The 14,263-nt window shown below is 38.7% G+C and overlaps 1 protein-coding gene across 2 annotated transcripts in view; it reads right to left on the bottom strand.

Moving 5' to 3' along the window:
- Positions 1 to 469: 469 nt before the first annotated feature.
- The window catches only part of LOC122793458 (amyloid-beta A4 precursor protein-binding family B member 2-like), a 159,584-nt gene continuing 145,790 nt past the window's right edge, over positions 470 to 14,263 (bottom strand). For both annotated transcript variants that reach the window (XM_044061488.1, XM_044061489.1), the window contains exon 6: positions 470 to 5,947. In XM_044061488.1, the coding sequence (XP_043917423.1) occupies positions 5,777 to 5,947 (171 nt within the window). In that variant the 3' untranslated portion in view covers positions 470 to 5,776. The remainder of the gene's footprint in view (positions 5,948 to 14,263) is intronic.

The following is a 14,263-nucleotide window of genomic DNA, read 5'->3' as shown; positions in this document are numbered from 1 at the left end:
TGGTGCAGAGTTGCCAGCCCGACGCCCATCCTTCAGCGAAGGCACGCCCATTCACGCATGTCTTTCGGACGCCACTCTACCGTGGGGAGGACATGCAGACCCCACATAGAAGGCACTCCAGCCGAGAATCGAACAGGAGAACCTCTTGCTGTAAGGCAGCATGGTATTAATATTTTAAAAGAAAATTACTGCATGCTAGAGTGGTCTAGGGGGAAGCTGTGCCCTGCCTGCAATGTCAAGCTTCATGAAGGCATGCTTCCAAACTCTCATATTCCATCAAGAGTTCACATTTTACTAATAGCCTAGCTCTCATTCACTTTTCAGAAATAAACAATGACACATTCAAAAGCAATCAGCTATAAAACCAAAGGGAAAAATGTCACTGTGATGTACTAGTCAAGAAAACCTCAAATGATTATTAACTACGGCAGAATATGTACCATTTTAATCACCCCAAAGAAACAACACATTGTGATGTAAGCAGTTAATTTTATTTCACAACTGATTACATTTACGTGTAAAAGTAGTGAACAGCAAAATAAATCAGCATTTGATGTAAATTCTGGATAATACAACAACAAAGAACTTATTTTTCCATTTTGTTTTACTTGTGAAGGAGACTTTATGGTGACAACCAAACATAAGATTCAAGAAGATATTTATCTGGCGACACAACACAGATTTCGGCTACAGTAAAGCAAATGCCTTTTATTTTTACTATAGGGCTTTAGAAATTAATGAAAATTAAAGCTGCTTTTACATACTGACAATGGAAACAGTCTTTGCAACTAACTGTGATTAACTTCTAAACATTCAAGTCAGTACTTCACTAACAGCCGCAACATGTTTTTAAACTTCATTCAGTTGTGCTCTGCACATATTGGCACAAAGAGCTTCAAAAAACTCGCATATCTAGGTACATGTGTACACCTGCAAACTCTCAATGTGAACTTTAAAAACATACACATATGGTGAACTCGCAGCAACTCTTCAGTTCTGGCCAAATACAGAAGCAGAATGGTATATGGGAATTCTGACTAATTAGTTTAGCTATGCAGATTCTAGCATGATTACCGTATAGTCAATGGGGAGCACATATATTTCTACTTTATTGTGTATGCAGGTATTTTGGTTTACAGAATATTTAGGCAGGAAATCTGTCATAAATCGTCTGTATGAACTCAATATTCCAAAGTATCTGCAGTTACTGTATAATGCATACTTGTGCCGCACAGAGTGTTGTGAAATGAAGATGTGTCATGCGTTATCCACTAGGTTAATTAGATCCACCACATGCCAGTTCCAAATGTAAGTTGATACATTTTCACTTTTTCTTCAAAGCTCTGCAGGACACAGACACCTCATTCAGATCACAATTACATACACATCTTTCCAGAGCTACAGCTGAGTGAAACATTTGCAACAGAAAACAGGCAATTACTCCTAAGCTATGTGTGCTAACAAAACGGAAGAATAAGTAAGTGTGTGTGTGTGTGTGTGTGTGTGTGTGTCTTATCTATGGAAATTGTTCTTACTTAGAATGTGTAATTCAAAATTACTCTTGCAGTACAACGCATTAACAGTTATAGCTCATAAACAGTTGTGGTTTTAACAGTAGATGCATATATATATATATATATATATATATATATATATATATATATATATATATATATATATATATATATACACACACACACACATATATGCATGACACATTTGCAAATAAAGATAACATAAACATCTCTTTTGACCTATTGCCCGGAGTTATAAACCATTAAATAAATTAACTAAGCCCCTTTAACTTTTCATCCTGTGCCCATAAATGCAGTTAAACATTTTCCAAAATTCCTTCTAACTAGGATGGAGTATGTTTAGCTAACTTAGCCAATAGTGTTTATACATATAACAGTGCTTATAAAAGAAATACATCAACATGTTTTTGAATACTTTAATACAAAACAAAAATAAATTTAAGTGTATTATTACTTAAAAATGGCAAGACATGCAAGGCATAGTGACATGGCTGTCTTCTTTAAGACTGACTAAAATGCATAGGTTTCTGCAGTCTCACTACAACTAGTTTACCTAATAAACACATGAAAACACTGGCACCACAAGACAAGACTTCTAACACGTAAACTTTGGCCATGGCAGAAACAAAATGGTTAACAACAGACCTTAAAACGAGATCTTAAGAGTGAGCTAAAAATGCTTCCTCTTCCAACTTTATGATATCTTATAATTTACTCCCCTCTTCAAAAAATTGCATATTTAAAGAAACTTCCTCATCAATGTTTGTACGTTTGTTTGTTTTTAAAATATTGGCAAAATTCTCTTGCTTTAAAAAAAGGCTTTAGGTAAATGAGAGGCCTCATCCCTGATTTACAGACTGCAGGAACTGAAATGTATATTTGCTTCCAGACAGTCGGGTGGTATCCAAATCAAACATTTTAATAAGTTTGTAACTGTTTTGCTCTATCTGCAAAAATTACATACAATTCCGTTAAGAGTTCTGTCTTATTAGACAGAACAATACTCACTCTGCCAAGCAGAATCTAATATGAGGAGTACAGTTTAGTGTCTAGCGATTTAAAATGGAAAGACTTTATGCAAAGAATCTAAGTAGACATGCCTTCATGTGGTATATTCAGTACAGCTGCCAAAAGATATTTTACATACTATTCTAAATCCTAGCTTCTGGGGAAAATGTAAAATTGACTGAAGCATGAGGCTTCACACAGTCAGACTAATCAGGACATTTTACAAGACTTGAGCCAATCACTCTTTATAAAAATCACATCCCTGATGTGAACTGTACTGCACTACAATTAAGTAAAATCACCCTGATCTTCTCACACACTGGATTCTAAAACTAGGTTTTACTGGTAGTCGTAACTTCAGCTTAGTCAGTTCACTGATTACTGTTATTTAAGCATCGACTCACCAAATCTTAGTAGTGATTTATGCATTGTGCATGTTCAGATGAGAACGCATGTAAGGGGTACATGCTGTGATGTAAAGTACCTGTGTTTTAAGCTGCACGGTTAACAAATGTGACCTAACACATTGATCTGACAGGTAATAGTTACTACTGTAGAGCCCCAAACACTTACATTTAAGGGAAGGTTTCACTGCTGAGCACAAACAAGACAAAGGATAACAGGTGTTTACAACAAATACATCTAATAACTGGTCAGGGGAAAAATAAGAATCGAGTCTAGAGGACAAGTGTCTTTAGCCCCTTACCATGCATCAGATAGGTGATATATAACCCCAAACCAGCTGTCTTACTGCAGCTACAAAAACAAATAATGTAAGTTTCATTAAAAAGACAATCCTTTGTAAATGCGTTCAGTAGTAATTTTACCATACCAGTTCTTGGCAACACATAATACAGTCTTTCCACCTGTCTTAGGAGATCAACGCTCAAATTAAAAAGCAAGAAATAAATTAAAAACAACTTATGATGTGTGTATGGGGAGGGGGGGGGGTATGTCAGCTAAACATGCCCATATATGATTTAAATATGCCTTTAAGTACAAAGGTATTTGAACAGTTAGGATCTGCCATTGCTACAATAGTTAAGCAACTTTATCTTTATGTTCAGTGCACATCCATATACACTTTAGTGCACTTTTAATATAACTTAAGCACTGTTCACACTTATTTTCAGAAAAGTCACATATGCATCTTTAAAATATATTGTGTGAAATTTTACAGTACAGTAATCTTACTTGACTAAAGATGGTGTACTGAGAACAAAGATATCATGGTACAGAACTGAGACTGAAAAGGAGGGATGTTCTGACTGAGTATGGGTAGGGGAGACATATTTCATCCCATCCCATATAATATTTTCTGTAAGTGTGGGTGGGAAATACATTATCCTATATAAATGTATGTGTGGTTATGTACTTCAAAAACAGCTTTCAAAAGTAAAAATACAAAAATATAGTCTGCAATTTGGATATGCCTAACTGCTACACAATTTGTCTTACTGCCTCTAAATCAGGACATAGTATGACATTTGAGTTGAGGATATTATTTAGTCTCAGAAGTACAGCCTAATATACCACATGAAAGCGCCCCCCCCACATTCAATGGAAAATACACAAACTACCGACAATCCTACAAATGTATACTGCTATAGTACAATGTTATTAAAAAAAAAGGTACTGGTTACTTAAAATAAAGCTATTGTATAGTAAAAATTCTGTTCTTGTTCTGGGAGGCTCTACACTGATACAGGGTCAGTTAGGGTTGGTTTAACAAAGCAGTGCAGGGTATATACTCATTACGTAGCAATGCATTCATAGCACATCAGTTTGGAACCACTCCTTATGGCTTATTTAGAAAATGCAGATTAAGTCATCATAATATAATGGACACATTTAATACCACATGATGGTATATGAGACTTAAATTTCAGTTAATCTGCAGTCAGAGCTCTAAAGTTTAAGAATCAGTTTTGACAGGTTCTGGTGGTTGTTACTTCAGGAGTGTTTGATAACTGCATTGACTGTTCAAGCTGCTGAAGAACTCAGTGATGGGATACAGCCGTTTTTACCTCCTGAATGGACTAAAATGCACATCAGATGGAGGTAAACTCTAGCCAATGTATAAAACTGAATCCTCCTCAATCTATTCTGTTTTGTTCCGTCTACTCATTTCAGGTAAAAGGCATGGAATGATACTTACAGAATGTACAAACTCAACAGTATATGCAGCTACACTGGCAGAATACACCTTATTAACAACAAAAGCCACTCAAAAACAGATTAAATCCAATAGAACATGGAAGGAAGATTGAGGGTTTTAAAGTGCGAATTGAAAATCGTGTAATAACTGCAACACCACCCTTTACATTTTAAGCTGTGTGCAAGGTAAATGGTAATAAGGGAAACGCCACTGCTCTAGTTTCATTCAAGGTGATTTAATTTCCGTGCTTAGCTTAAGGCTGTATAACGATAGCTGTAATGTATGTGATGAATAATGTTTCCATAAATGGAGTGAGATAAGATGGCGCTACTACAAGTTAGTAGTTGGCGCTTCTTTACCAGTGTAGACAACACTTCAGATGCAAACCAGTCAAATTAAACAATTCCATGCACCTATCTTATAACTGCTTTTAATGCTCAAGAAAGCTTATGATACCAAAGCTGTCACTTAAAACATTTAATACAGTGAAACACATGAGCCAGTCAGTTTGTTACCAGAATGAAACAAGAATACACTGACTGAAATGATGACAAGAACAGGTGCTGCAGTACTCTCAATATGTGTCGTACACAATACCGACTCTTGTGTTAGGGGTGGTTGTAGGGGAAGCATTCTAGCAGAGCTTCAGAAACAAGGTTCTGTGCATCAAATCCAACTCAAGCAAAATGTGAAAGTACTACACAAAGCTTCAGCCAGTCCAAAGATTTCAGCACCAGAGCACAAAGAAAGGGACTGCTGCCTTTTGGCTTTAGTAACTTGCAATGTTCAGTTATTTTGCAATCTGAAGTGAAGTGAAACTTCTGCCACTTGAGACTGTAAATCAGACTGATTATAAACAAATAAAATATTCATGCTTCTTTTTATTATCACATAACTGTGGCAAAAATTAAAGTACATGCTCCCTTCACAGCTTCTGATAAACGATCAAAGCTCTAATGATGGCAGCTGCAAATAAATGAAGTCAGAGCATCAATTGGTTTCCTGCACTGTAGCATTTAGATCCTTGGTAATATAAATACAGCTTCAGTATCTCTTATCTCATGGTATCTGCAGTTTATGGTATTTCAGAGACAGGTCTTTTCTGTTTCAGTGTGTCAATAATGGATAAGACCCCTCGTTTCACACTGGTTGTCACTCTCCTTGTTACAGAGTCTGTTGGAGGAGCAGAGGAGGCTCGTGCCCTCTGTGGAGGAGGTCTGGCAACCAAGCACTTCTGGTATCGTAGCTGCAATTAAAAAATATTTCTTAGTCCTATATGAAACTGGAAACAGGTAAAACACAGACAGCAGACTGTACAAGATACTTACATGTGGACCTTTGAAGAACACTGTGGGGCTCTTAGCTGTATCAGTTTCACTGACCTGGCACACGCATGTATGTGCACATCCATACACACAATCTAAACTAGACTCTTATAACGTGCAGTTCCATATATAATCTAAAAGCTAGCAGTGAAAGACATCAGCATCTTAATAACATAGAGTAACATACAGCCTCAAAAGAAGGATGTGAGCACAGATAAAGTGAACATTTTACTTTTTCATTTTTAATGTATACTTTGTTGAGCAGGTTAATCCAACTGGCCAATGCCAATTTACAGTGGTCACCACAGCAGAAAGATTCTATTTAGCAACTAACAGTTCTTTATAAATTCTATCACATTTTATAAAAGTACTGAAATATTCAGCTCCTGTCTCACAAAACAAGAGGAAAATCCACAGGTAAAAAAGACAGATTTCCAACAAACTATTTTAAGCAAGAATACTGTTGTAGGTGGATCACATCTAATGACTGCCAGAATCCACTATACTGAGGCATCTCATTTTGTGGTCACTGCAATAGTAAGCGACAGCATGTGGGGTTCCTCACCAGCAAAGCTGTGTTCTAGCCATTTTTCCATTGCAGTCATACACCTCTGCAAAGCCCAATGTTAGTCTTGTGCTGACATAGGTAATGACATACAGTGAAATGAGTAGTGCTGGTACGCTTCTACCTCAATTTTCCCCCATCACTTCAGAACTGATAGCCCCTTGGATAAGGTTCTTGGGAAGTTATGTTTACACAATGAATTCAAACTTCAGTAAAAATAACATCTAAAATCTTTTCCCACTTTTTTTTTTTTATTCAAGACATAATACAGAAATGGCCCTTATAGGCTCTTTAATGATCTCTTTATGGCAAGAGATCAATGCTGTTTATACATTCATCCTTTTACATTTCACTGTAGTATTTAACAAAGCTGACCACATGATCCTACTTAGGGTTACCACCTGTCCCACTTTGCAAGGGACAGTCCCTCTTTGGGCAGTTGTGTCCTGACAAAAAATTTTAAAAATGGCAAATCTGGGACCTCTTGAAATCCGTTACAACTGTCTCAGTAATGGACACAACTCTCCTAAGCCAAAACACATCAAATATATCTCTAATGCAACTATAACACCAAACTACAGAGAAAGTAACCGCATCTCAAAAATAAAAAGGTACAGTCAAAACAAAACACTCCTTAAAGCAACACAATCCAAGCAACATAGTGAAACCATCAGCCACACACAACTGAATAACACAGACAAAAACATACTGAGGCAGTAAATAAAAAATCCACCGCAGCAAAAGAGACTCCACAGGCTGTATCCAAGTTGTCGCAGTGACAAAACTGTCGACAACACCACTGCCACAAAGTCACAGTGCTACAGCCACAGCCAGTCAGTGATCCCCACAACCTGGATACTTTGTTATACACCTAAAGGGTGTGAACACACGTCCCGCTCACTCTATTGAATGGTGAAGGTCACAGTAGACGATCTGTCGAAAAGCAGATCCCACACACTAAGCCTGCACCAGGTCACTCCAAAAGTGGCTGGTATGAATATGATCTAGTACAGTGATATGCTGGTGAATGACCTTGATGCCATAGTACAAAGACAATGTCTGATGACATAACACAGTCTGAAAATTGTAGCCCAGGCTGGTATGACTCTGACCTTTGTGTCAGCCAAGGATGACATGCTGATGCCACCCACGCTGTTGCTATGATCGATTTTGCACCTGCCACCACTATGCGTGTCACTCAAGGGGATCTAGTAAGCCACTCAGGGGCCTGGGACATGCTCGAGGCTCCTGTCACCAAAATACACGGCATGCACCTGTCACCTCTGGCTTTCGATATTGGGCCAGGCTGCTAGCTCTCCTAGTGCCTTTTTAAGATGCATGCAAAAGTCAAACCCACCCCAAGAACAGTACAAGGAAAGAGAAATAAGGGTAATGCTGCTAAACGCCAGAAGCACCCACTCTCAAGATGCATGCAATCAAGCTCTCAGTTATAAGTGTATCGATATTCAGCACCACAAAGTGATCCGAACAAGGCTCCAGAGAGCACCCCAGCGCCATCAGGACCATCCATATCATGTCAACATCACCTAAGACCCCAACCCACTAAAGGAGGCAAGAGTGAGGATATTTATCAAGGTCATCCACACCTCCAGGTTCTTCCTGAACGAAGTATCAAAGACCATCCATCCCTGAAAAACAAGGATATTGACTGCTTTCAGTTTACAGTATCATTATATTGGGCCATCCTCAGTCAGAAAACATTTCGCCTTCCTGAAAACATTAAACATGAAGATTATATGCTACACCATGGAATTGGGCCACTTCAACTACCCAAACATTATCCGGGACATCTACTCACAAGAGGGCATCTTCTACCAAAGACTCCTGGAAATAATAATCCACATGCTATGGAACAACTAGTCATATATCCCACAAGAGTCAGATCAGACTCATAGATTCATTACCAACATGGGGACTCTATACCCACACCAGAACCTTATCAGCATTGGACAACGAAGACCATCCTTCAATTCCACTGGGCCTTCACAAAAGACAGCCCACCAACAGCCCATCCCCAGGGCCAGTGGAAACTAAGCAAACTTCTCACTCCTCTCTCAATAGTAGAATCCTTCAAGAAAACCAAAATAGTAAAATCCTCACTATCCCAAACAAAGAATCCTACCCCAATCATAAAAGCGGATATCCAGCAGATGGCCCCTCGCCAAAACCAAAAACAAAACCAAGACCTAAGGAAGCAATCTCAGCACACCCAGTCTAAAAAACCCCTGCCATAAATAAACCAAACAACAGAAGGAGAAGTTACCACATGACTAAAATCCAAGGGAAAAGGAAGATCAGAACTGATCAACACTAGCAAAACATTACATCACCTCATAAAAATCCTCCCGAGGAGAAACCTGGCATGAAACTCCCACTACACTGAAAAGACAATCATAAAATGACAAAGAGGCCAATATGTTAAAAAACCACGGATGCATCCCCCAGAGACAGGTTGAGCTGATTCCTAAATGACCCAAATACACTGAGCAAGAGCAATCTAAAAATATCCCAGACAGGTTCAAAAAACAAACATCTCCCTCCCCAGAAGGAAAAGAGCAAGTATCTCGGCAGACTGCTGCTGCAAACACATCTCAGATGCTCAGGTGAAGTGCCGCCTCTAAAGTAAAAAGAGGGACTACCAATCCCCAGAGAATGCAGCTATTGCTCCCTACCCCACTCCACAAGAGGAACTAATCCAATGGACCTACAGCTATACCATCCCCACTCCTCCTGAGGATATGTGCCACAATAAGTAAACTGACAGCAACAGTGGTCCCACTGCACAAAGGTGGAGCCTGGCGAGAGGATCATCATGGACAGTTAGGGCCTGACTACAGGGGTTGCAACTGGATGGAGGAAATCATGGAGCTCCCTGCAACACTTGTCAAGGGGGAGAGATCCTGCCTTTGAACCTGGTTGACTTCTTTGAAACAGTCACCAAAGCCATAGATGAAGGGAAGGTAGTCCACACAGCCTATCTGGACCTTGCAAAGAAGATGGAAGGTACTCCCCACTGGCATCATCCTTGCAAAATAGCCAGACACACAATATAAACCCCTATCATAGATATGCTAGCCAGCTTAAATATAAACACAAGTGTCACAGAGTGGGTTTAAACATGTCAAAACCCAGAACCCACAGAGTGTAGTGCATGCCATGTTGACTCGAACCCCCGGACAAGTGGTAACTGCTCATACTCTGCCCTAAGCCTGGGCGTGTTCGGTATATTCCTTTCCGAGGCACGACGAAACGGGAGGCATATGGCAAGGTCTCAACGCAGACCAACGCAAACTGCATATACTCCAACTCTTAAGCTAACACTCATATCTCTGGTGGTCTCACAGATAGATAGTGCCAAATGCAGCGCCATGGTTTTAAATTGCCATTTGGAATGTATAGTCATACCCAAAAAAGAGAAAATGTGAAATTAAATTAAAAAGCAAGTTGAAAACCATAAAGAGAAAGTTATTAGGACCTGGGACCAAGTTGATTACAATCTTCCTTGAAAACCATTTCCACTTCTACATAGAAAGACCTTCATCAGACCCACCTCAATCATCTAATCCACATCTAGATCAAATTTAGATTTCTCAGGCCCTCATCACCCTCATCAGGCCCATCATAGCCCCTTTTGGGATTACAATACCAGCCTTACCCGACACCCAGAAATTAGAAAAACCCCAAAAGTAAAGGTCCAAGCGGATCAAGCATCAAACATGGTTAAAAAACTAAACTCTACTCAGTTGCATAGTTGCAGTTGCATACGACTTCGAGGCGAGATCTGAAGCTATATCAAATCTATGTCAAATCACAAGAAACAATGGACATGCTCCAATCTAGCAAATTCAACCTTAGCATCACGAGCCGAGGGACTTGAACCTCAGCACAGAAATAAATAGAAGCTGCTGGGACAACAGGTTCATAAGGTCCTCGCTCTTGGCCTGGAATAGAATTCCAGTTCATGTGAGCAGGCAGACCACCTCTTCCTCTCTCTTCAAGAATAAGGATGGGGGGGATGGGGGAATTTGGTTTGGGATTACTTACTCCACTGTCACTATTAGACAGAGGCACAGTAAACTAAACCTTAAAAGGGCACAGTATACTCAAATCAAGGTGTGGAGTAAGCCATATCGGGCGAGGCTAGAAGCATAATTGCCCCAGGGCAGATAGCCTAGTATGAACCTATGAACCTAAATGTCCTGAGATTTTAGGACAAAATGATTTCCTATATTTTACGTAATAGTTGCATAAAACAGTTATTCTGTATCTAAAATACCTAAATGTTATAAGAAACACAATAAGCAACTAAAATGCTACAAGAATAAGCTTTTATTTAGGCAAGAAAGTTAAGTTCTATCCATTGTACTGACCATGGGTATGTGTTGGCCTGTAAAATCTGATGTTTGTCCCGAAAATGTCCCACTTTGGCCATTTGAAAAGGTGGCAACCCTAATCCTACTGGACCAACTATATAGCATCACAAGTAATTTTCTGTAACAGTCTATCTCCTTCCAATGTGGACATAATCAGAGGGTGGTGTCCAAGGTTAATTCCTGTTTGGACCCAACTCTCTGACTTCTGGAGGGCCACACATTTAATACCACTGTCTGCTGTGACATAATTTCATTAGGAAATGCTATCTGATAGCAAGATTTACCATATCACTGTTGCAGTGACCTTACTCAACTGCACAACTACTTCCATCAGGATTTATGTCAGCCTTAAAACAAATTACCCGCACACTTGGAATGCATCTATACCTGAATAGTCACGAACTGACCTAAATTCAGTACATCCAAGACAGCTGCCGTGGCTCTAAATGCCATAGTCTGAAACCCTTCTGCTCAAGTTTTCTACCCTAATATTATCTGCAGGGAAAACAAATTGGAAATTGTGTCAAAGGTGTGAAATTTAGGGGTGATCTTTGATGATACTTTTGCCCTTAAAGTACCAGATGTTGGCCATTATGGATTCCTCTTGTTTTCATCTGAGAAATGCAGCCCTTATTAACCACATTACTTCACTCATAGATCTGCCTTGGATTCCTCTTGACTGGACTATTGCTATGCCCAGCATCTGAGGCTCTTGGGTCCAGATTTGGACTATTTGCAACTTGTATAAAACTCAACAGTTTGGCTACTGACAGGGATATATCACCATATTATTCATACACAAATTGTATAATGAATAGACCAAAGATATGACCCCAACATCTAGACATTCTGCAAACATTTGGAAAGTTGACAGGTACGCCTGCAGAGTGAAATGAGTAGTGTTGGTTTGCTTCTACCTCAGTTTTCTGCTTTGAATGTCATGTTGCACAAAGAAGGTTCTAGTTTATTTAGCCCTTCATGACTTGGGTGTTCCCACCTTAAAGAGCTCCTGGCCTACTGGACTGCACATGTCCTACACTCATCCATCAAGTGGCCATTATCTCAGGGGTATTGCTGGACTCTTCCAGTGAACACTGCTTCACTTTGTTTTTAAACAAGAAACATCTTTATTGGATTATCACTTATGACATAGGCAATTACACATTTGTATAAATGAAAACAAACCACACTGACATATTTTCAATTGCAAACATTACACATGAAATACAATCATTTTCAGTCAAACATCACATAGCTCATTCAAGTCCTTGCCTTCCCCTAAATCTCATGCCTCCTCCAAAACATTATACTGCATGTATTGTTCCCACAATTCCCATTTTTTCTGTACTTTGCTCCTACTTTTTGTAAAGATCCCACTTCCGGTTCTTTTCTCTCTGTTACTATAGTCACTATTTCTAATACAGCTGGTTTATGCCCTGATTTCCATTTTCTAGCAATTGATTTTTTTGGCAGAATTAAACTCAGCACAGCCTTACTATAATCTAGGCAATTCCAATTCTTTATCAAAGAAATTTCCTTGGTTAAACCAATTTCCTCACCCAGTATTTCTGACAGAATAGTCTGCAGGGATTTTTTAAAGTCTGTCAACTCATTAGACCCCCCCAAAGAATATGTTCCTATTTAACTTTTTCTCCAACTTTTGCAATGTAGCCGAGGAAAAATTCTTTGAAGGCTGCTTGGGTACAGGAATACCCATGCAGACATTTCCAAGCAAATATCCTAAATATTCTAGACTTTTTGCATATTTGGGAGGCATATTTCTTATCCGATATCTCTTCCCATACTTTTTAACCTCCTCTAAATGACTCCTATACTTATCCTGTAAAATTGTATATGCCTCAATAATCGCCCCTTTTTTAACAGCAGCTTCTGTTCTAGATTCTATTAAAAGCTTTACCAGTGCTGGTCTTTCACTTGGAATCCCCCTATTCCTTTCTCTTTGCCTATACTCTGAACACCACTTCACTTTTTAGGGGCTGCACCTTTGGACATTTTACCAGGGTGGCTAAGAATTTCCCCAAATCTCACCTGTTTTTTTAAAGCTTCCGTAAGAAATACCAGCTTGGACTTGCATCTGTAATATGACACTTGTCTGCAGCTTTATGTATTTATTGTTCTAATGTTTATTCTTTTTACTTATGAATGTTCTACCTTTTACTGCACTGACATGCAGTTTATAAGCACCCAAACAAATCTGAATATTGAAGAAGTGATACGTATGACAAAACACTTGCCATCAGATTCTTTCAGAAGTGTTTTCTCTGCAGGAATACCACTTAACTTTCCAGATTATTGCAGAATGTCCAGATTTTTGCCTCATATTTTTGGTCTATTCCTATTAAAATTTGTGCTTTTCTGGCATGTCACTGGGACGGTCTGAGGCTTAAGGTTGATAAATAATGATATACATTTGAGTTTCAGATGTCAAATCCTTGAGAAAATGTATGTAAACACAAACACTGTAACTCTAGCAACTTTCCTAAGGTTATAATAACAATATTTAAAATATGTCCCTATTTTTGGGCCGATGCCCCCCCCCCCCCCCATTTTGTCAGGCTTTGTTCATATTTTTTACACTAAAAGCTTGACAGTTATGTTTGCATCAGCCCTGTCTGACATTTAACAGCAGTGATGGATTAAAAAGGCTTAAAGTTTTATCTTTCTTCTTCTTAGACAGAAAAGTTCCAAAATGTTTATAAGAAAAGAGAAGATAAAATAAGCCTTCTAGTTTGTTTGAACTGAGAAGAGATGAGAGAAATCAGTTGTCAAGCCTACAGAGATGGCAGCAGTAACAGCAGCAATATAAGATATACTAGTTTTCTCTGAGGACCACTGAAGAAACGGCTATATCTTTAATGGCTTCCACTTCAAAGTTACAAATGAAAGTCATCAAGATATCTAAAAAGAAGTCATCAATGTTAGTTCAGGCTACCTATAAAGTTAAACTGCCAATGTAAATGTCAGTAGCATCATACATTTAAAAAAAATATATTTTACGTTTGTGAATTTATTTGTTGATCAAAGGATACACACACACACACACACACACACACACACACACACACACAGCCACATCCAATTTAGAAGGTTTGCATACAAATACAGCATGCCTTGAAATGATGGCTACATCACCACTTTCCACTTTCATACTTCCTCAAAGAAACCTCCTCCAAAATTTCTCCAAATTAATCAGTTTTCATTCCAAAATCTAAGAGAGTATAACAGCCCTTAAAAAAAAAAAAAAAACTAGCATGCTG

The sequence above is a fragment of the Protopterus annectens genome, chromosome 2.part0 (genome assembly GCF_019279795.1).
Source record: "Protopterus annectens isolate FY-2018-M chromosome 2.part0, PAN1.0, whole genome shotgun sequence".
NCBI lineage: Eukaryota > Metazoa > Chordata > Ceratodontiformes > Protopteridae > Protopterus > Protopterus annectens.
This window is presented reverse-complemented; position numbering and strand designations above follow the sequence as displayed.